This window comes from Amblyomma maculatum, chromosome 5 (genome assembly GCF_055883805.1).
Source record: "Amblyomma maculatum isolate TAMU_Amacu chromosome 5, ASM5588380v1, whole genome shotgun sequence".
NCBI lineage: Eukaryota > Metazoa > Arthropoda > Arachnida > Ixodida > Ixodidae > Amblyomma > Amblyomma maculatum.
Window position 1 is genome coordinate 126,151,290 of NC_139348.1, and position 23,162 is coordinate 126,174,451.

Here is a 23,162-nt window from a genome sequence, read left to right on the forward strand (position 1 = left end):
CTCTTCCCCCTATTTTGTTTCCTCATTGGCCCTCGTTCAAACGCATGCCCATCCCCCAATAGCGCACCATCAAGAAGGACCTGCTGCAGCAGGTCAATCCGCCAAAGTATGAGAAGTGCGAAGATATGTCGTCCCTCACCTACCTCAACGACGCATCGGTGTTGCACAACCTCAAAGAGCGATACTACGTTAATCTCATCTACGTAAGTGCGGATACCCCCCGCCGCACACTCTGCCCACCGCCCTCCAATCCCTCCGAAGCCCTCGAAAGTGTCCTCCTTACCCCCCAACGTAGTGGTAGTACACGTAGTTCCTAGAAAATGCGCGCATCCCCTTTAAACCCAGCGCGCCTGTCGTCGCCAGCGCCGCCGCAAGCTGCACTAACCACGGGCGATCTTCGCAGAAAGCGTCCACCGTTCTCGAAATCCGTCACTCGACGCCAGCGACCACAAGCGACCGCTGCCTGTCGGTCCGCTGTGGTGTTACATGCAAACGAGCTTCTGCTCTGGCTTGAGCTGAATTGGGCTTTGCCGCTGACCATGGCTTCTTTTCGTGTTTTCTTTCTTTTCTTTCCACACCCTTCTTGCTGACACGCATGCCCGCCCTCGATAGCGCACCGTCAAGAAGGACCTTCTGCAGCAGGTGAACCCGCCAAAGTTTGAGAAGTGCGACGACATGTCCAACATGACGTACCTGAACGACGCGTCTGTGCTGCACAATCTCAAACAGCGATACTACGTTAATCTCATCTACGTGAGTACGGAAAGTCTGCAGCACACGACACGAAAAAAAAAAAAAAAGATTTCCCCATGACGATACCTGAATGGCATCTATTCCGACCACACAGCCTCGATTTCCCCATGACGGTACCTGAATGAAATCTATTCCGACCACACAGCCTCGGGCCCGCACGTATACCGAATCCAACGTACCCCCTTCCACCACTCCGATACCCCGCCTTAAACAGGCCAGTCTAGATGACCGAGTAACGCTGTATCTCGTATGCAGATTCAAATCTTATTCACCATTGTGGCTATTACCTACACTCAGAGCAACTTTCACTTAGCCTGTCAGAGTTGTGTTGTTCAGTATTGTTTTTTGCAAAAGGGGTAAACAATTTGATATCCTCATTCGGTTGTCATTTTTATTTACTGCCAACACTGGTAAAAATAAATATCTGCAAAGGCTAGGTTTTTAACCCTGAATTAACCATGGACAATATAAACCATGGACATATAAACCATATTCCTTAGCAGTAACTTGTTCTATCGAAAGTAAATGATGATTGGAAGTCTTATTTTACTCAAGGATGACCAACCAGAATATCACGGTTTTTAGTAAATGATCATGGCTACTTATACCACCGAAGAGTTTGCAGGAGCAGAAGACCGCTAAGTAAATATGCTATATGCTCTAATTACAAACTTTGAATACCAAAAAAAAAAAGAAGAAAAATGCGGCGCTTCTCATTCCAATCTTGAGTTTGAGTTTCGAGTTTTTGGCACTATACCTGTCACTTAGAAGGCAACCTATCCAGCAGTGGCACAGACGTCATCGTGTACGAAGTGCCACTGTGGCATGTTCACTCACCAAACAACCCCAGCACACCAGTCCTTTTGCCCTAGAAGCACGAACGTACAACCATCCCAACCATGCCTGAGTACAACATATATGTGGCTGTTCAGTAGACTGTCAGAGTGACACTAGGTGACACTAGTGACAGTCTATCGGAAGCCAACGAAGTACCCTTGAACGTAGTTCCCACCGAGCCTTGGGTCCGTATTTCGAGTTTGCGTCGTTTTCAGTGGTGTCATTTTCGCCCTGACCTAAAATCATGATTTGTGGAAACGCCGGAAAAGGACGCCAGTTCGGTTGCCACTAGTTCCGTTTCCAGCGCTTTCACGAGTGCGAAAGCTGCGAAATCGACACTGCTAAAAACGACGCAAACTCAAAATACGGATCCTGTGCTGCCATAGACCAGCAGTGCTGGTCGCAAAACCACCCAACAGTAGACGAACGAGAACGCACGTTTCACCCTGACTTCAGCATCATGCGTAGCCCCAGACAACACCACCACCCAGTGTTCCATCTAAAAAAGAGAAACATGCCCGTAGACTACAAACATGACCTGGTGTGGAACACGTCTTCGCGTGCATAGAAGCCCCGCGATGTGGACCCTGCAACCAGCAACCACCGACAACCACTCCCCTCCAGTGAATGGTAGGACTTGACGGACTCGGAAGAGGGCATGGGTTGCCCGAGCTCTTTCCTACCCCTGCACGACTGCATGCCATCCTCGATGCATGGTAGAATGCATGCCTCTTTCCATTCACTCCTGTTTTTGCAGTGCTCTCCCTGTTGATGTTTTCCACGTGTGAGCTATTCGCCATCTTCATTTGTCCCCACGTTGTCTCGTCATGGAATCTGTCTTTGCTTTGAACAGTAATCGAAACCAGTTGATCTAAGATGACTTGCATTGTAAATGCAGTGTATCTGGCTCTGGACCAATAATTATTTCCAATTATATTCTCAAGAAAAGAAAGACTTACGCAAATGAGTTTACCTGCGTTGTTTTAATTGACGATTCCCTCACGAGACTTGAAGTTGTGTTGCTTATAATGCTAGTCGTGCAATGCTCGTTAATTTTGTAGTAGACGCGGACACTGGCGACAGTGCAGTATTTTCTTCGGGACATCTGTAGTTAAGGAACAAAGTCGAGCGATAGTTAGTCTCGCTGCAGATAATTTACAAAAGAGCATTGGCAAAGTAATCAGTTAGCAGCTTGCGTAGTGGTGCGCTTAAGAGCCAAAATTGCATACAGAGAAATGAATTTTTTATTTACAATAATAAGGAACCTAATGCTGCTTACAAACCAACGAACCGCAGCACCTGAATCCGTAAAGCAACTATTGTCCATGTATTAAAGCACGGAGAGCAGAACGTCGGAATTCGACGATACTGATGTGTTTATTACCCCGGGACGCCCAATGACAAATTCGCGACGTGTTAGATTAGGCCTGTTCGCGGTATCCGCGTACAAACACGTAAAGCGTCTCTGTTCGTACTGATGTGAACTACGCCGCGAATCACTACGATCTGTAAGCACGTAAACCTGGGGCCGTATTCCGAGTTTGCGCCGTTATCGAATGTGTCGCTATCTTCCCCGGCCTCGAGTCATCTGATTGGTGGAAACACTGGAACATGATATTACCACATCTTTCTGTTACGTAGTGGCAACGCCCGGTTCTGGCGTTTCGACCAATCAGATTACTTGAGGTCACTTGAGATAGCGACACCTCGATAACGACGCAAACTCTGAATACGGGCCCTGAATTCCTGTTGGCACGTCCCGTAGCGAGCAGAAAAGGCCAGCCAAAACGTCAGGACAAAAGCGCGTTCTCCTCCGATGCTGTTATGAGACGCGAGCTGCTCGCGCAAATGAAACAAGTATAAATATTAAAACGAGTTCAGACGCCATTCTTAATGCTTCCACGCAGCTGCGTTCCTCGACAGCTCCACGGCGAGAGAGTGCGGAAAGAGGTAGTCTTTAGTTCGAGAGCCACCAGATGCCGCGCTCACGAGTGCCTGGTCGTGCTCATGAGTGACTGACGCCGCGTTTCCTTCTTGCGCTGCTTCCCTTTCCACTTCGGCCAAACAGACGTACTCGGGCTTGTTCTGCGTCGCCATCAACCCCTACAAGCGCTTCCCCATCTACACCAAGCGCGTTGTGGAAATCTACAAGGGCCGCAGGCGTACGGAGGTACCTCCCCACGTGTTCGCCGTCTCTGATGGAGCCTACATGGACATGTTGGCGAGTGAGTATGCGTCAGCATCACTCAGTTCGTAGTCGCAGTGCGAGTTTGATAGGTGAGCGTTCGTAAAAACTAGCTCTGCGTCTCGCCCTGCATAACGTCTATGCTATCATGGGCAGCCCTTTTCTATATTGCACTAAATGGTTCAAGAGATAGGTGTATTGTACGATAACACAGGCAGACCCTTGATACGGCATGTATATTATCGCCAGGTACAGAATCGAAGCTCTTGTGTCGCATGAGAGGCTACGTAGTGAGCATGCTGCTTTCATTTATGACTCGCGTTATCTGGAAAGCAATTCAGATAATGAACACCTTAAAAAGTAAGAAAGGAGTAATTTTGTGACATTCACCTAATGCATACGTGCAAATGTGTTTTTCTTCGCGAGCGTTCTGTAAATACACGAAATCTCTAGGAGATTGCTAGCTTAAAGGACGAGAACCAATATTTAGACGCTCGAAGGTGTAAGAGCACTGGGCTATTGAGGTAAATATTAAGAATGCTTTCTTTTGCTCGCTTTTCTTACAGATCGCGAGAACCAGTCTATGCTCATCACGTGAGTGCTGTTTTGATCCCCATTTTTTTTTCTCTTGTTCATGTAAGCGTCTCTTTGCCGCAGCGTCTGCTGCAAGATGGTTTTGCTGAAGATGAGTTGAGCTGATTATGATTTCATTATTGAGGGAAACGATTGCTACTTACGTCTCCTGTAGGAAAATCAATTGAACCAACTTACATATTCTGCCGGCAGCTGAAACTTACTAAAGATAGAAATGCCTTCAGTATAGAAATTTCACCTGCTGCTGCACCACGGGTGATATTTTCGGATTGATAATTAGTTCCTAGGCCTGTTCTCAAGCTATTATTAAACAAATTGCGGACGCTTATGCCTAGATTTTAAAAGCTTTGAAGACGTTAATTCAAATTATCTGTGTTACTGAAGGACATGTGAATGGGCGAAACCAGCGCTTTAAGTAGCTGGTTTCGTAAGTAGTAACACTTGTGAAGAAAATTGTACTTGCTTTTAGTTTTTTCATCAGCGTGCTCCGTTTGCGTGGCATTTTTCAAGGCCCTCGTCGCAACGCTCCTGATGCATTGAAGAACCTCGAGTCGTCGTAGACCTTGAAAGTGTCCGTAAACGGCGGGCTGGGTAATGACACAACAGTGTTCTATTCTGTTCTCACCTTGTCGGTGACCCCTGCCTGGTAACCCTCTCTTTCCTTCCCTACCTTCCCTCCCAGTGGCGAATCAGGAGCGGGCAAAACCGAGAACACCAAAAAAGTCATTCAGTATTTCGCCCTTATCGCCCCTTCGGGCTATAAGCAGCAGTTTTCGAGCGGAGTAAGTGGAAAACATTCTTGGCAGACACATGGCCAACAGCAGCCACCCTAACTCGCATGCATAACTGCCGCCTGTTGTGTCCGCTGTTGCTGCGACCGGGCACTCCTCGGTGCCTCAAGAAAAGCTACAGTCGGCAGTGGTCCGTTCCGCGGGCCAGCGCCGACTAAATCGCTGCCGTCGTCGTCGGTAACTGTGCGGACGGTATCAATGTTTGTTTGTTTTTTCACGCTTAGTCCACTGTGCGCGCAACCGAGAAAGCTCTTCGACCCCGTGAAAGGTTACAGCAGTGCATTTTCGAGAGCATCAAAGCCTTTCTAGAGAATTAGGTTTAGTGTCTGAATGCCGATAAGAAATGTCTGTCGGACAAAATGTCACAGTTTCTGATGCGCCTCTCCAGCCCTAAGTGTGAGAAAACGTTCGCGTAGAATGCCACGACTCCCGACGTTTCCCTCCTGAAACCCTGAGAAGACCAGTACTAAGCACCTCCAGGATAACAACCCAACCAACCTCCCACCGGACTCCGCACCTGACCCCATTACCTTCGGACTCCGGAAAACCCGACGTCATTGTGGACGCGTTACGTGAACTGTTTCTTTGTCTTTCTTTTTTTCTCCTGTCCCCCTTTTTACTTTCTCCGTCGTGGACCGTGTCTGGCGTCCGTAGCGGCGAGTCTGGTGCCGGTAAGACTGAGAACACGAAAAAGGTCATAGCCTATTTTGCGCACGTCGGTGCCTCGAGCAAGAAAGAGGAAGCCGCTGCCGCTGCCAAGAAGGATTCCAAGAAGGTACCAAGCCTGCCCCAAACCTACTTCGGCCCACCCGTTATCCCGTCATCCCTGTAGTAGTGGGTCCGGGGTATTGAAATACAGTGCATTTACTTTTGCTCCGTCGCTCAAATGGACAGACAACGAGACATCTAACGTGTCCGCAGCACCCGTCTGCATTAGATTTCCCACAATACGTCAAAATTTGCATCCCGAAGCAAGCATGAACACAGCACTGACTTAGATAATTAATGCAAGCGAGTGTGTAGTCTTCAAACACTTTTTCTGGCTCGCGGTGTCCATTGCTTTCTGTTCCTACGTGACGGTACTCTTAGCATACCATACCCAACTCTAAAATGAATTGATTATTTCAGTATTAGAATATGGCTTTTCCCGAAATCAAGGCAATCCATTAAACTCGCGCTGCTCACGACCATAGCAAGGAGCAAGGAACTGCGTTTTGTTATAATATAAAAAAAGGCACCTGATCCGGCAATGGTGCATAATCAGTTCGAAGATTTCTTTTTTTTTTTTGTTGTTGTTGTTGTTGTTGCATATCTGTCCTTGTGCATTGTTTCAAGACGGAGCAACTGTGAAGGCCTGTGGTAAACCCAGGGTATCCTCTTTCTCTCCTATTAACGTTGAAAGCACGCGTGAACCGATCATCCACACCTCCTGGCCCTTCAGTTCCAGTCCCGTCCTTAGGTCATCCGTCTATTCCTCTGGTCCTCAGACTGCCGCCGCTGTGTGACGCTTTCTTCGTCCTTTTTGAGATGCTTGCGCAAAGTGTTTGCCTTCCCGTCCAAGAGCCTGGCTTCAGCCTGTGTGGTACAACTCGCAAACATGACCTGTTTGCAGCTCACACGTCACTTAATGCCAGAGCTTGTTTCATCTCCCGTGATGTCCTGACGCTGGCCTATGACTAACAGCTTTCACCTCTGCTTCCTTCTTTCCGCCTGTTGGGATACTTATCCCAAACATATTAGCCACTAACTCCATGTGTGCCGAAACTAACAATTTTCAAATCTTTGCCACTCTTAGACTTAATGTTAGAAGAAGAAGAAGAAGCGTACGTCTTTAGTTCTGGGACCATGCACGCCGCCATGACAGGGGCGGGAAGCGCACAGCTATGAGTTGGATAAATTTGAGCATTCATGAACCATTTCACCCACCTATCTGCTTTTCGATTCCTTATCACAGGGTTTGCAAAAGTGTACCAAACCTAACATAATTAAAGGTCCTGATGTGATCCGTAATTTCCTTTCCTGTGATTTACCTTTATAGTAGTAGCACAACAGGACAATGATTATTGATACATAAATCATCAGGAAGACCGCAATGCGAAAAGAAAATAGAGGGCTATTTGCGCTTGGGGAGGTTAAATTCAGGACATGCGATAGGCACGGAAAGGGTGGCTTCTATTTTCACTTAAGCGCTTATTACTCTAAAATAAGGAAAGTACGCGTCTTCGATAGAGCGATGAAAAAGGCACGTGAGGAAGCGAAGTTCTCTACCGTCGTGGATCACGGCGATGCAAGTGTACCACGTCTGTAACGCTTTTCGTCGGTGTGCAGGGCAACCTCGAAGACCAGGTCGTGCAGACCAACCCCGTCCTCGAGTCTTTCGGTAACGCCAAGACCGTGCGTAATGACAACTCTTCGCGCTTCGTAAGTATGCGAGATCTACGTGGCGCATCTTGTCGTCAATACTTCAGGGAGCCTGTGACGAGAATCCGCCTTTTTCTCGCTACAGGGTAAATTCATCCGCATCCACTTTGGCCCCATGGGCAAGCTGGCCGGTGCTGACATTGAAACATGTGAGTGCCGCTACCTTCCCTAATGTGACAATATTTTCTTCGTTATCAGCAAGGATTGTTAAGGTGAAAGCTTTTCTAGGCTCATGGAACGAATTCCCGTACGAGAGGGTTGTGCGCGAGATCTGGTATATTTCGCGAGGTTCTTGTCAAGCGTTCCTGCCATCTTCAAACCCACACTTGAAAGCGCGTCAAGGAATGCCCACGGCAAGATCGATGATTGGTTTAGATTTATTGATTGATTTATAGGAAGGAAAAGGTGCGGTAACTGTCTCACTTGTCCTCTGTGGACACCTCAACCACGCCGTACGGGAAGGGAGGAAGGTGGGAGTGAAAGTGGAAAGAGAGAAAGAAAAGCCGTAGTGGTCACACTTGCTGGAGAAAGTGTTACAGATACTGCGCCTTTCCTTCCTTGTAAATCAATTATATGTATCACTGAAACGAACACCGATAAGAGGTAAACTTATTATAAGCAAATGATAGGAGACGAAAGGAAGGCTTTCGTCATTCTCAAAATACAGCTAAGAGACCCTCTAAATTTTGTTCTGTCTTTTGCAATCGACAGCACAGTTTACAGAGAGAAAGCTTTTCATAGGCGTTGTGTTTCAAATCCATTAAGGCTTTGAAGCATTGATCTTAAAATTTAATGTGCTTTGAAATGTTCTAATATAGCTGTACGATTGAATAGTGGACACTGAATAATTGTATTAGAGTACGTTAAAACACACGGATGTGGTGTTGCATTCTTGGGGGCCCTCCGTGTTGCGTTAATCCTCAAATGCGTTAGTTGGCATCCCTGGTTAAACGCAAAATAAAAATTATGTGCCGTTTGTACCCATGCAGATCTGCTGGAGAAGGCTCGTGTCATCTCTCAGCAACCAGCTGAGCGTTCGTACCACATCTTCTACCAGCTCATGTCAGGAAAGATCCCTGGGCTGAAGGGTAAGTTGGCAGCTCCTCTAGACGTTAGCCGTTCCGTTGGCCAATATTTGTACGGTAGCAACTATCACAGGAAATCACAGGTTCATTTATATGTAAATCTAGTGAATCACTTATGCGGGAAAGCCAAACCTATTATCCCGGTAAATGATTTCCATCTTCTATTGCTCGCTTGCTTGCAAAAATGACGCCCTTGTTATGTCGACATTGACATTATTTGAAACCAGACTGTAGCCTGATAACACTTTATAATTGTTGATGCGTGAGCCTGTGTATTACAGTGAAGGTCGCTGTAAATCTATTTGTTTGTGATTTCCTATTACGGCGAACACTGTTTTTACTTTAGTTAAAGCCGCCTTCATCATGTTCGTTCAGCTCCTTGAATGTGCAGCGTTTGTGAGTAGGTGGCTTAGGTGCTTTTTCTGTGTGCTTACAGTAGGTTTTCTTCTTTATATTTGTGACGTGTCGCGTTAAGATGACGGTTCTGCCGGCATTTCAGTCCCATTAAGAGAGCAGTGGGCTGTACGACTCCTTTTCAACCTATGTCATATATGCACACTTGTAGGATAACTTTAAAGCGGATTACATGAAACTATTTTATGACGCCATGGAAATGTTACACGGTTCCTTCAAAGATTTGATACGTTTTAGTTAAAGAAGAAATATTTCGGATGGAGGTAGTCACCGATTATTTTTTGCACACTGGACGATGTGTTTCTAACGCGTTTTATCACAGACACGAGGTCGCCTGCAGGTAGCACATTAAACTTGCAGTCTTCGCGCGGAGGCTGAATATTTGCTCTGTGCCTAAGTCTGTGGCAATACCCTGATAGCCCAGGTGCTCAGTAAGTGTAGTAAGAGCGTTCAAACACTCCACGGACAGCACAGAGCTACAAAAAGTACCCGCTTTTCCCGATACAAGCCAAATACAAGATGACGCACATGCTTTGCGCCGAGTGCTGTAATACCGACAAAGCTAATGCACGCACAGCTCATTTGCGGGCTGCCTTCAGATTTGTTGTACGTAAATGCTGTTCAAAACAAAGATTAAAATCAGAAGCAACGGAGGCAAGCATTTGCCGCTTCCGGGGCTCGCTTTGCCGATTTGCATTGCTTCTTGCGTTGACAAAAAGTTTCTAATTGCTTTGTATGGTTCTTTTCGTTTTCATGCAGTATTTTTGCGTGCGGTAACATGCGTGATATGCGTGGGCTTTATTATGATAGATAAGCGCAATCCGCACTGCATGTTCTCTTCTTCTTTGTGATTATTATTACGCTTTACCAACATGCTTTCTCATGCTTTATCAGCAAAGATTTTCCGCTGCGGTATTGCGGTGAACCGGCATGTGCAGTAACAAGCAAGCGAAAAATCGCTTTTGGAGTAAGACATGACAAGAACCTCTGGTATCTGTACTGCAGTTACAATTCATCACGAGATCTTTGCAACAAGGGTCAGTGGTGCAGCCAGCAAGATGATGATTCTTTTGCACAGCGAAAAGGTTTTTGTAACTTCGTCATGCCATCCAGTCTGAGCAGCTGAATAAGCAATCCCTACTGAAAGACCTAAATTTCAAAGGGGCAATAACATCATGCAATCTCATCTAATCGCATAGACTCTCATACGATGCACATCATTATCATAAAATATCGTACATAATGTATGATAATGTGCAAGAAACTATGAGACCTAATGCGATTATATGTGACTTGTATGTGATTTCTTATGTGAGTTGAGTGATATTCTGTGAGAAAATGTGAGGGTATTGCCTCATACAATTTTTTCAGTAGGGATGTATTTGATCCAGACGTCGGATATGGAGGATATTCAGGGGAGACTATATAGTACCGGTGATTGCTCCCTAACAACTGCGGCTTTCGCAATATGTTTGCGAATCAGAAGCTGGAAGGAGATACTTTTGGAGGCATGGCGCTGGATACATATTCAACTATTTTGTTTCGCCTTTGTGAGGGTAAATAGCCTTCGTAACTGTTTTAAAGTGCAACTTCCCGACTATATAGAGCGATGTTTTGTTTTCAGGACAATCGCCCTGGTAAGAAAGAAAACTATGCGCCGCCATTTCTGATGGACTTGACCAGCTGTCAGATATATAACAATGATCTTGTTCTACTTTGTGAGTGTTTAGGCCAGATATAAATTTGCACTTCCAAAAATTAATCAGGCGACAAAGAGAAAGCAGGAAAGTAATTTTAGCAGTATATGTCTAGCAATTTTGCGCTATCGGCAGTAGCTGATGCTTAGTCCTTCAACGTTGTGGTCGGACTTCACCCATGGGCTGGACCTAACCCGTGTGGCTTGCCGAAGCGCTACGCCGTTTGCTGCTTTCTAATGAGCTTCGCCTTTTTTTTTCGGCGCCTGCCGCTTCCCACCTGAAACACAGAGAAACTGCTGCTCTCCGAAGACATCCACGAGTATTACTTCGTGTCTCAGGGTAAAACTGACATCCCCGGTGTGGACGATGGCGAGGAACTCATTGCCACCGATGTGAGTAGCACGGCCACACGACAGCAACACACGTCACAGCCATGGATCCCGTTACCCCAGATCTGTCTACCTCTCTACCACAGCTCTTTTCTCTGCCACTCTCTACAACCACTCTGTACCACCACTCTTTGCCACCACAACCACCCACTTTCGCAGATCCCACGCACGCGTAGCCCTCTACCCATTCTGGTACTCGTCCTTAGAGCGCTGATTGGCCTTGCAACTACGACAAATACATTCCTAATGTTGTAGAGCTCCACTGATTTCAAAGACAAGGTGCCACATAGGCACCGTTAAAGAGGTGTTCCAAAGCTGCGGATCCGATTTCTGCCTATCGGCCTTTCCTTGATATACTGGCTATGAAACTTTGGCCCATCAGCACCTCTGAAGACGCAGTCAGACACAACCAGCCCCGCCGTTCAATCCGTGCACCCAGACACCCAAGAGACCGCAGAACCATTCCCTTCCACTTAGTCTTCACTGCCCCGTTCCCTCGACAAGGAATCCTACCTACTATCAACTCAGGTTGCGGATAACTTAAGATTCTCACACCACTTCGTTGGACGTTTCTTTTTCAAGACAGCCTGATATCTTGGCCCAGAGAACTGCTGAAAATTCTTGCGTGCTCCTCTACATACCACAGGACAGCGCTCATCGTAATGTATTAAGATTTAGCGCGGGCTCCCTTAAGCGGGTGTGACTTCAGTCCACCAAATGAGCTTCGGTTCAAAAAGCTTCCGTGTTCCATGGCAGTGTAGTAACGTACCTAGACAGTATCTTCACCCTGGGGAGCAAACAATGTGACATGCCGCTTTGCACAGTCTTGCCGGCGCACGATTGACTGATAACGTCTACTTCCGAACGAAAAGGATAAAGGTTGGGCCGAATACCAGAACAACCGAGAGCATAATCTAGGAGCAGAGCGAGTTTAACATTTAACAGAGCGGATATTAAAGCGAACCATTGGCTAACATCCACTGAACGCAGCTTGAGATCCGGCTAAATTAATATCTAGCTTGCGCTTTTAGAGCAGCAGTTCTCAGCTAGTTGCAGTGCACCAGAGCTCACAAGGTCAGTAGGAACATAGCTACAGGGCTTCTGTTGCCGTCTGCGTTGCGGTATCGCAGTGGACATTAGGAAAGGCCATTCTCGAAGTGCAGCTCTTCGACCACCCCGCACCTGTTCCTTCCCATTGCAGAAAAACTGCTCCTTAGCAACAACATCAACGACTACCATTTCGTGTCCCAGGGTAAGACTAGCATCCCCGGCGTTGACGACGCCGAAGAGTTCCAGGTCACCGACGTGAGTAGATCTTTTCCTTCCCTCCCCCACCAACCTCTCACCTTTCCGTATTCACGTCATGTTCATCGTTTTACTTACTTTTCTTTCATCACTCTTCTTTCATCTCGAGTGCTCAATTGTGTTGTTTATCATTGTCCGAAACGTTTTGCACTGTTCGAGCTTCACGGGGTTCTGGGTGACCTTAACATTCGTGTTAAGCTTTAAGTGCCGACTAGTAGGGCAGCTTATTTATTACGATCAACACGCACCTTTTCATAGGAAGGCAAACTACTTGGGAACTTATTCCGAACAAAATTGCAGATTCTTTCGCTATGGCATAAAATATTAAATGCGCGAGTCAAGTGCTGAGCTCAAAATACATGGGCAGTCCTCCACATTTTTACATTCATTATTATTACAGTAGGGACAGCATTTTTACTCGCTTTATTACAAAACCTAGCTCCTCCGAAGTTCAACCGATAACTTAGGTAAATGACCAGAAGAGCATGCCTAAATGGCTCTCGTACTAAAAGGTCACGTAATGCTTGCAATAGGGGATATTGTATATTTTATGGGGCTTCACTTGGACGCGGTAACGAGTGCATCAGAAAGAAAACATTTGGACCATGGCTCGCAGACTGCCTTCGACGTGTTGGGCTTCACGGACGAGGAGAAGGAGAACATCTACAAGGTTACGGCGGCCGTGATGCACTTCGGCTGCCTGAAGTTCAAGCAGAGGCCCCGAGAAGAGCAGGCCGAGGCCGACGGCACCGAGGAAGGCGAGCGTGTGGCCCACCTGCTGGGTCTCAACGCCGCTGACCTTTACAAGAACCTGCTCAAGCCGCGCATCAAGGTCGGCACGGAGTTCGTCACCCAGGGCAGGAACATCACACAGGTAAGGCGCATCTCGTCCCCTCCCTTTTTTTCGTGATTTTTTACGAAGCCAGTCTTTGATACCCTGTTAAAATGAAAAATACGGGGCAGACGCGTTATTTCAAAGCGGACCGCTTTCTTACGTGTGATGTTGAATTTCGTCTTTAAGGAATTAAAGCGAGATGAGTTGTCATTTCCCCGCAGGTGACGGCCTCTGTGGGCGCCCTGTCTAAGGCCATCTTCGACAGGTTGTTCAAGTGGCTGGTCAAGCGTGTCAACGAGACGCTTGATACTAAGCAGAAGCGCCAGCACTTCATTGGTGTGCTGGATATTGCCGGCTTCGAGATCTTCGACGTGAGTCAAAAAGCAATTCTTATCATGTTCCAGAATTTGCGTAGGGTTAAATTAGGTTGTATAATTTAAAAGCTCGTTTGGTGAGCTCAACCCGAGTCGAGTGAAAGCTACATATATATGCGGTTCCTCAATGGTTGAGTCTGAATAGCTTCAATACCTGTACCATTCGCGATTTTACTGAGTCGGAATAGTCGCTTGAAAGCAGCAGGAGCCAATTTGTATTTATGCACCCATTCCGTCCATTTAGCTTTTACTTCCTTATCTTTTATACAGTGTGCCAAACGTGAGGTGGCGCTAGTTGTTTACTTACATATCGTTGCCACCACGACAGCTTCATGGGAACATTACCGCACATGAAAATTGTACGTCATAAAAACTGCTAACGCTGCATAGGCCGAGTAACATTGCGTCTTAGGTATTGGAGAAATTTGAATGTGTAATAGCCAGCGTTAACTATGTAGGAACATCCTTTCAGCTAACCGAGGCAGTAAATCGAAACTACAGAAGCTCAAGAAACAATCTGGACCCAACGCCCTCCATCCCTACAGACCTTCCTTTATAGAAACCCTTATGCTCCTCTCCAGAATGAATCAATAGAAAAAAATGGAAAAAAAAAACACGTGCTGGTCTCAAGGCAGATAACTGAAGACAGTGCAAGGCAGATGTACTGTACAGTTCTTTTAATGCTGCCGAGAGATCACCACAGCTCACGTCGCCTCTGAACGCTACAGCAACGGACTCACCCTCTAAGCCTCCGCCTGATTGCGAGTGGCGCCGTTTCTGTAGAGTGGTGATTGCCTTTGTGTTCCCAATGTAGACCTTTTTCCCTTGCCTCCCCCCTCCTCCTCCTCCTCCTCCTGCTCCTTCACCCACGCAGTTCAATAGCTTTGAGCAGCTCTGCATCAACTTCACCAACGAAAAGCTGCAGCAGTTCTTCAACCATCACATGTTCGTTCTTGAGCAAGAAGAGTACAAGCGCGAGGGAATCGAATGGGAATTCATCGACTTCGGCCTCGACCTGCAAGCGTGTATCGAGCTCATTGAGAAGGTAACTAGTGGTCGCAGAGCCGCTAGTATTGGTGTTTGGCCGCCCGCTGAAGTAACGAGCTCAGCAGCTGCAGGCAGGAACGGACGCGTAACACGGCAGCCTCAAGAGGGCCGACAGCCGCTGAACCATAAAGGCGCCGAGCAAGTTTTTAAATTATTGCTTATTTGCAGTCGCCGAGAGTTTGAGGCGGTGGTAGCATATTTGCGCCGGCACTGTCCATTTCCTCACTAGAGCTGTATGGTTCTGCGACTGCCGGTCCTCAAAGCCGATGGGATGTGGCAATTAACCTCCGGATGTTCTGCTTTTTCTTTCTCTCTTTTCTCACCCCTGACGCCGCCGTCACTGCCACCACACTATTTCTTCTCGAAACCTCCCTCCAAACAAAACATCCGCCACTTGTCCCAACACACCCGACCGCGAACAGTACAACGGCTTCGAGCAAATTTGCATCAACTTCACCAATGAAAAGCTGCAGCAGTTCTTCAATCATCACATGTTTGTTCTGGAGCAAGAAGAGTACAAGCGTGAGGGCATCGAGTGGGTCTTCATTGACTTCGGTCTCGATCTGCAAGCTTGTATCGAGCTTATTGAGAAGGTAACGCCCCACACCTCCAACGACTAAAGTGTCAGCCCCGTGGAATCCCGTACCGTACCGTACCCATTTCGAAGTCTTTCCTTCCGTCGTAGCCGGTATCACGGTAGACCTTCCCACCACGTAGACATCGAGCTGACTAGCCGCCGTGCCATGCAGTAGGGCCAAAGTGAAATGAGTCGAGCGACATTTCGTCACTCCGGCAATAGGAAGCCTCATTTTACTTTGTTCCGGACGTGGTAAACGGATAAAGCAAATGCATGTTCTAGATTGACATGTCTGCACCGAACGTACGAACCCGAATGTATGCACCCTCGAAATTTACCTTCCATACCGCGTAGAACAACCCTTTGTGAACCCCTAGAGCAAGATCGCCCACCATATCCTCTCTACATTTGTTCAGCATGATTACGAAGTACACCACACTCTCCCAGTAAAATATTCCCGGACTTCACCACCCAGGAAACTGCTTGCGTTTATGCATGTTTGGCTCTTACTAACCGATTGCCCCCTTCCTACTGTGCATGACAGAACCATCCTTGAGTGATACTTCCGAGTCTATATTTTACGCGTACGCGTGTTGTCCTGCCATGTTTTGGCTTTTTTTGTTTTGCGAAAGTTAATGTTGATCATAGTATTTTGCTTCCTACGTTGATTATGGGCTTTTAAGTTGCCGCTCATGACATGTTCTTTTTTCTGACGCTAACAAATCTTAAGAACCAGTGTGGTTCATGAGTGTGCAGATGCATGCCTTAGTGGCCCGTCGATTGCCGCTTGTTTCTTTTTAAATATTTCGAAGCGCGGAAACCGCTACTAAACCTTTTTACCGTTATACTGATCACGTGTTTTATTGTGAAGTAACGGTGAAAATTAAATTCAGCAGATGTTTTTGGGTTGTATTTCGTTTTGTCTATTGAAGAGCGTTCAATAATCGCAAGCCCAAGCATGGGCTGTGGTTATAGTATATGAACTATAAAAATGAAGTTTTTTTTTCAAACGCGAAAAGCTTTCAGCATTGATCGAAGCTACCGGCTGCCATGTCGCATCGGTTCAAGTGTGCTTATTTATTTAGCCAAGTTAGCTTTTTTTTTTTTTTTTTTTAATTGGACCTGAACCGATGCTGTCCATGCACCACGTTGCATTGATTAGAATCAGTGGATTAAACTGGAGCAATTAGCGGGAGAAATTAGGGAAAGCACTGAAGCACCCGTTCACAGTCTTAGCGGGAGAAATTAGGGAAAGCACTGAAGCACCCGTTCAGTCTTTTCGGTTGCGATGGAAGTTACCGAGATGCCTGGCGTACTTTGATTGTCCACCCTTTTTTCTTGCGCGCCAGCCCATGGGTGTGCTCTCCATCCTTGAAGAGGAGTCTATGTTCCCCAAGGCCAGCGACAAGACCTTTGAGGAGAAGCTGAAGACCAACCACCTGGGCAAGTCACCCAACTTCATCAAGCCCAAGCCACCCAAGCCCGGCCAGTCTGAGGCGCACTTTGCCATCGTCCATTATGCCGGCACTGTAGGCACTTTTCTTTATCTTGCTTGCCGAAACTTGAGATCGTATCTTGTATACGGACTAGCCAGGAACAGCTCAGAAACCTTACACTCTGCGTCTTTACAAGGCGAATGATCTGCATACCATTCAACTGAGAAGGGCCAGTGTGTTCGTGCGCGGGAATTAATGCAAAATAATCACCGGCGTAACAAACCTCACATTGCGAAGAAAAACGTGGCTGGAACAAGTTGCACAAAGAGAGCCCGCGTAAACTGCAAAAATCCTGCAAATCATCAACGACTACATGTTTTGTTGCCCAGGTGCCCTACAACCTCACTGGCTGGCTGGAGAAGAACAAGGACCCTCTGAACGACTGTGTCGTTGATCAGTTCAAGAAGGGCTCCAACGCGCTTCTGCAGGCCATCTTCGAAGACCACCCCGGCCTGGGTGGTGGTGACGACAAGGGAGGAAAGGGTAAGAGTGCCTTTTTCTGCACCTGTACAATTGTTTGAAGGTCGCCGCAGGTGCACGTGGTTGTACTTGTCTTTTGTCACTGCTTAAGGCCGTCGTTTTTTCTTTTTTTCGTCTTCACGCAACATAGCTGTTTCAGATCAATAATTCAAACTGAACAGTAACAGACACAACCTCTGACACTTGTGAATGTTCTTTTCAAGGTGGTCGCAAGAAGGGTTCCGGCTTCCAGACTGTGTCCGGTCTGTACAGGGTAAGTACCGACAGCTTGGTCGCTTTGCAGCTGAACATTGCTCTGCGCTTTTCGAAACTTTAGTCATCGAAAATATATCTTTATAAATTTTAAACTGATTGTCATTGTTATCAGAAAGAAAGCAATTAACAAATGTGCTAAAAGCAAAGCTTATGAAAGCTGAAGCTGCTTTCAGGGCGCCGCTTATGAAGTGCAAATAACAGCTCACTGCGTCATAAGGCAATGTTTCTTACGCGCATAATCGTAAAGCCATGTGAATTGCAACAGCCTGAGAAAAGAAATAGAGTCGATTTTACTTAACCGTATTCTTTCTTGGTGACAACGCATCAATATGTCAATGATTTGTTTTTAATCATCCTCGTACGCATACAGTAAAGTGATTGACGGTAATGCTCTAGCGGAAAGTTCTGTAACCTGTCTCATGCTGATTCTTTTTCTCTGTGTGCTCAATTTCGTGCGCTTTGGTGGTAGCTGCGCCGCATCGAAGTGAACACGATTCTGACAAACTCCAAGCACACCGAGGACAGTGCGAACACGAAAGTTGCATGTCTCGCTTGTGCGCTCCGACGCTCTGCTGCTTCACGCTTGCTGCAGCTCCTCCGCAAGCACAGAGTCTGATCGTTACCTGCGTGGCGGCTTTAGTATTACGTTCTACTCACCCCGCCTCCTGTTGGCTTCGCGCCACTTTAAGACAGGTGGTTATTCTGCCTTTATGCGCACATCTTCCGAACCATACTCAGCCGAGGAACGACGACTGGATCTGTGCTTGCAGATTGCACAATACTGAGTTTCCTGCATATCAGTAATAGTAAAATCTGTGTAGTGTTTTTTGAACTCCTCGAAATGCATGGGCACTTGTACACCTTTGTACCTTGTATGTTTGTGCTAATGAATCTCTAAGCCTCTTACAGGTTCGTCAACTTCAGCAGCGCGAGCACGTGACCTACAGCAGTGCTAGATGCAATATCTTTCGGGAAGCATGGTGCCCCCAACAAAAGCACGAAATTACTGGCCTATTATCCTCACAAAGAAAGTGAAACTGAAGCTTTACTCGCATCATGGTCCTAGCACAGCAGCGAATGTTGTTTTTATCAGAGATTCGCCTGATAGTAGCATTATTCGTTGACCTTACCTTCAGGAAGCGTTTTATTGTCTCCATACGTTGTCGTGGCGAGACCGTTGAGATGAGGTTACGGCTGCGGTTGAATGCGCGGGTACTGCGGTAGCTGATGGACCTCATTTGCCTGCGCACTGGGTCACGTGCTCGCGTGGCGCTCCGAAGGCCTGGCATGAGCGGCATGACTCCATCCCCTGTCTCTCCGTAGGAGCAACTGAACAAGCTCATGACCACCCTGCGCTCGACGCAGCCCCACTTTGTGCGATGCATCATTCCCAACGAAACCAAATCCCCAGGTACTTGGTTCCCGTCCCCACGCACTCTCCGCACGCAGTCAATTGGAAACTAATGCAAGAGTCATGCTACACAAGGGAATATTGGTGATACTGGCATTTGTAGCTGTGGTACACTAAGTCGAAGCATTTTTCTTTATCTACACGATAAATGTCTCGTGAAATGCGTTGTAACTTTAAGTCGCCGAATATTTTAAAAATTGAACATGGGTAATCAAGGCTTCGGGAAGAGAGTTTTGAGCCTAGAATAAGAAAAATGCGAGAATTTGCATCTTAGAAAACATTTACAGTGCCACTGCCATACCTTTTTTGCTTTTTTTCTGATCCACTTTTGCTCAAAGGATACAAATGAAAAAAAAAAACCTGCAAGAATATTATTAGGCTCGCGTAAACAAGACCATTGCAATTAAAACTATCATGATCACACAAATGTTCACGCCAATGTGCCTTTAGGAAGAGCTGTTATCGTTCAAGCTGCGGAGCGTGCTATCGACTGCGTGCTGTGGACGTTTCCTTGTGTGTTTCTGCATGATTAGTGCCCAGCCTTGATTTTACGTTTCCCCATCTGTCGGTTTTTCATCCTTCCTTTACTTGCACCTTCCATAAATGTCCTGTAAAAAAGTGAACTAAGTCGTTAGTGGATTGCACTGAACAGAAATGCTGAAGTCGTACATGTTTCGTGCAGCCAGCACATCCTACGTCATATTTACATGTCTTGCCTGTAGAAATTGTGTTTTCTTTCCCACTATTATATCCGCCTTGTGATGCACCTTGTATGACTGTACCTACGTACCTATGATATACCTGAAGCCCGTGATTGCTCCTATGAATCTTCTCTCCAGTACCTGTTCTTGCCTTGTATAGCACCTTGTACCAATGCATCGGTCTGCGAGTAATCTTCCTGAAATGAGTCTCTCTTCCCATAAACGTTGTTTACTGTATATGTTTTCGTAATATTTCCCACGAGACCTCCTGAGAGACCCCTACTGCCCCCAAACTTCCACTGAACTTCAAGCACGATTCTATTCCCTGTTTCGTTTAGTCTTGTGGAAAAATACGCCTCCCTTGCACTTTCTCTCAATTCCTATTTTTATTATCAACTTTTCCCGTGGGAATGCTGGATGCCTCTAACCCCTTAACAAATTGCAGGACTGCTTGCTCTTAAATAAATGCGTCCTACCTGGACAGCAGAGCGTTGTATCTATAGTTGCTTACGTAGGAGTGGAAACTCCGTCGGATACCTAGCACGTGGCAGCATTGTCAACACTGGGGGAAGCTGTAAAACGCATGAAGAAAGACGCTTAAATTTGCTTTTTGGCTGTTGTCACATTTGCTTACTTTCTTACTTGCAGCATTGCGCCTAATGCGCCTGCAAACAACTTCATCGCTTTTGCCTTATTTGCTTTTAAAAAGAAATAATTCTTTTGCATGGATCTCTGTTTAGAGGGAGCCTAAGGTTGCAATGCTTTTAGTGCTCATTTATTATTATGCTCGTTACAAAGTCTAGACTACGTGTGCACCTTTATAGTAGCTAACGTGTGACGATGCTAAACTCATGACGTTGCGTGCCGAGGCCGGCTTTAGTCTACGCTTCTGTCCGTAGCCGCATTCAACGTGTGTGTGCGTGTGTGTGGCGCATCTAACGTTTGCTTCGCTCGCTTCTCCACCGCGAAGGAACAACTGAACAAGCTGATGGCCACACTGCACAGCACGCATCCACACTTCGTGCGATGCATCATTCCCAACGAGTTCAAGCAGCCATGTAAGACACGATCCAAACCCAACGCCCAAAGAATGAAACCCGCACTACAGTCCCCCTGTGAGCCCGAACGCGACCCACTGTCCCGCCAAGACACAGCCGGTTTCATTGGCATCTGGTGCCCGACAAAGGAACATTTGAAGCTAAAAAAGGTTTCTTGTCGAAGCTGATGCCTTCTTTCACGCGCCTTGATTTTTCTTTAGCTTTACCTTTACCAGGCACAAAACAAAACATCTGCAGGCTATTCATTTTGCACTGCTATATGTACGTTTGCCGTGGGAAGAAACAGGCGCCAAGATAAGGCAAGAAAAGAATGATATCCATATCGTATCAACGTTTTTCATACAAAGAGGCATTATTATTTGCCCGCTGGAAGAACTCGGAATTTCAAAAGAGAAGGGCGCAGTCGTGACTTCCATGTTTAGGCAAGATTGCAGCGCTGAATTTGGAAACCGGCTGTTCGCGTCGCCTCCACATCGTCCACCACACTTGGTCCCACACCCACCACTTGCAGTAAGTCCCACACCCACCACACGCCGTTAGCCCCACACCCCCCGAAACCCAGGTTCTACACCCCACGACACTGGTGCGGCCTCCACCATGCGCACTGCATTTTTTTTCTGGTGTCACGCCTAACCCTCTGCCCTGCACTGATGACCCACAGGAACAGTTGAACAAGCTGATGGCTACCCTGCATAGTACTTCCCCCCACTTTGTCCGCTGTATCATTCCGAACGAAACCAAGTCCCCAGGTAAATGAATCCTACCCAGATCCTTCTCTTTCTATCTATTATTTCTTCGAGAAACCTAAGGAATCGTGAAATTTTGATTTTACATACAGTGTAGAATATGTTAATATACCTGTAAATAACCAGCGTGTTGTACGTCATGGAGATCAGTGGTAGCTTCTCTTTGAATATTCGGTTTTGTGGAGCTTTTTGATGACGGAACAATATATATGTCTTGGCATTGAATGAACTAATAAAATATAAAATAGTGCTTGCTGGCACTATTTAGCTCCAGAGTACTAAACTAAACGACAAGAAAGTAAATACTGTATAAGAACAACTCTCGCAATAGCGTTAAAGTGTGGCCTTAGCAAGTCCTTGAGAACAATGCTTGTCGGCGTAATAATCTCTTTCAGGTTTCACTTTCGTGATTTCTGGACCCTGCGAACTGTGTCCGCTTTTACCCTCACCATGTTGAAGAAGTCCGTACGACCATGATCTGTAAACTTTGCTTCAGAGAAAGCAGTCGTATTCTGTGGTCCTTAACTGCGTCGTTGCATATTCTCGTAGTTTGTCCAGCTTGTGATCTTCAGGCATGTGACAAATGGCCGAGAAAGCAGCTGAGCGCGGTATATTTGACAGTCTTCGGTGTGCCCATCCGCAGGCGTCATCGACTCTCATCTTGTCATGCACCAGCTCACTTGCAACGGTGTGCTTGAAGGCATCCGTATCTGCCGAAAGGGCTTCCCCAACCGGATGATCTACCCCGACTTCAAACAGCGGTAAGCGCTCTCGGGCATCGACTAAGTCAGCAAAATGTCTATGAGTTGTCTTAAACTGAACACCGACTTTGTTATTTTGCAAGTGCGTGTGGCCATCTATAAAGGCAGAGGAGCACAGCATACGTGCTACTTATTTTTACCATAGTCCTGAACAGCGTTTATGGAAAGTGCTGATGAAAAACAGCCAGTACCAGTTTACTGTTGGCTCCAGCTAATGCGGGATATTTGAATGTGCAAAATGTGTAGCCTGGACAAACTATTCTGTACCACGTCTACTTATCTCTCTTAGAACTGGCACGCGGTAAATTGCGAATTCCCGGAGATTTGCTCTTTTCTTATATGCCTTGAATGCAATGCTCTCACTTTAACAATCAGCAGACTGAAAACCAAAAATATGAAATGCCGCAATATAATTTAGGCACGTGCATACGTTCGGCACACTGGAAATTTCTCATGACTCCCCGCACATTGTGGTAAAATATTGTCAATGCCGTCTCTGCAATCCTATCGAACACGTAGAACTAATAACTGATTGTCGCAGCTCATAGCTGCATGTGCTAATTACGTGTCTCAGAACACCGGGAAAACCGCATCAACTAAACGGTTTCTGCCGCTGCGGAGGACTTGCAGACATGTTGCGGTTTGTGGATATATCCCAATTCATGTCTGCATTTTTAATATATAATTGCTAAGTTGTCTAAGTGTAAGTAACGGCAGGTTGTCTACCAAGCGCTTGTTGGCAATTTTTGGTTCATTCGACGGGTGCACGAGTGCACATAAGCGCCATATTGCTTCCGGCAGTTCTCTCACAAAAACGCTATCTTTTTTTTGGTTTTGCACCGCCTTCTGTTTTGTTTTGTTTTGTTTTGTTTGAATTTTACATTCGCTTTGGCTCGCACGTGTGAGGTGCGTGCGGCTAGTGGCTGCCGGGTGGTCAGTGCTGCAGAAAA

The 23,162-nt window shown here is 46.5% G+C and overlaps 1 protein-coding gene across 13 annotated transcripts in view; it reads left to right on the forward strand.

The window, feature by feature from the left end:
- The window catches only part of Mhc (myosin heavy chain), a 43,070-nt gene that overhangs the window by 6,134 nt on the left and 13,774 nt on the right, over nucleotides 1–23,162 (forward strand). For 3 of the 13 annotated variants that reach the window (XM_084604259.1, XM_084604261.1, XM_084604260.1), the window contains exons 4-18: nucleotides 3,659–3,815; nucleotides 4,342–4,369; nucleotides 5,815–5,935; nucleotides 7,489–7,581; nucleotides 7,667–7,730; nucleotides 8,571–8,669; nucleotides 12,368–12,471; nucleotides 13,088–13,345; nucleotides 13,528–13,677; nucleotides 14,555–14,725; nucleotides 16,654–16,833; nucleotides 17,130–17,283; nucleotides 17,484–17,533; nucleotides 18,859–18,946; nucleotides 22,095–22,212. In XM_084604259.1, coding sequence (XP_084460385.1) covers nucleotides 3,659–3,815; nucleotides 4,342–4,369; nucleotides 5,815–5,935; nucleotides 7,489–7,581; nucleotides 7,667–7,730; nucleotides 8,571–8,669; nucleotides 12,368–12,471; nucleotides 13,088–13,345; nucleotides 13,528–13,677; nucleotides 14,555–14,725; nucleotides 16,654–16,833; nucleotides 17,130–17,283; nucleotides 17,484–17,533; nucleotides 18,859–18,946; nucleotides 22,095–22,212 — 1,835 coding nt within the window. Of the gene's footprint in view, nucleotides 1–62; nucleotides 204–3,658; nucleotides 3,816–4,341; nucleotides 4,370–5,051; nucleotides 5,152–5,814; nucleotides 5,936–7,488; nucleotides 7,582–7,666; nucleotides 7,731–8,570; nucleotides 8,670–11,065; nucleotides 11,170–12,367; nucleotides 12,472–13,087; nucleotides 13,346–13,527; nucleotides 13,678–14,554; nucleotides 14,726–16,653; nucleotides 16,834–17,129; nucleotides 17,284–17,483; nucleotides 17,534–18,858; nucleotides 18,947–21,366; nucleotides 21,455–22,094; nucleotides 22,213–23,162 lie in introns of all 13 variants that reach the window. The other 10 variants (XM_084604270.1, XM_084604262.1, XM_084604263.1 and 7 more) reach the window with 8 other exon arrangements.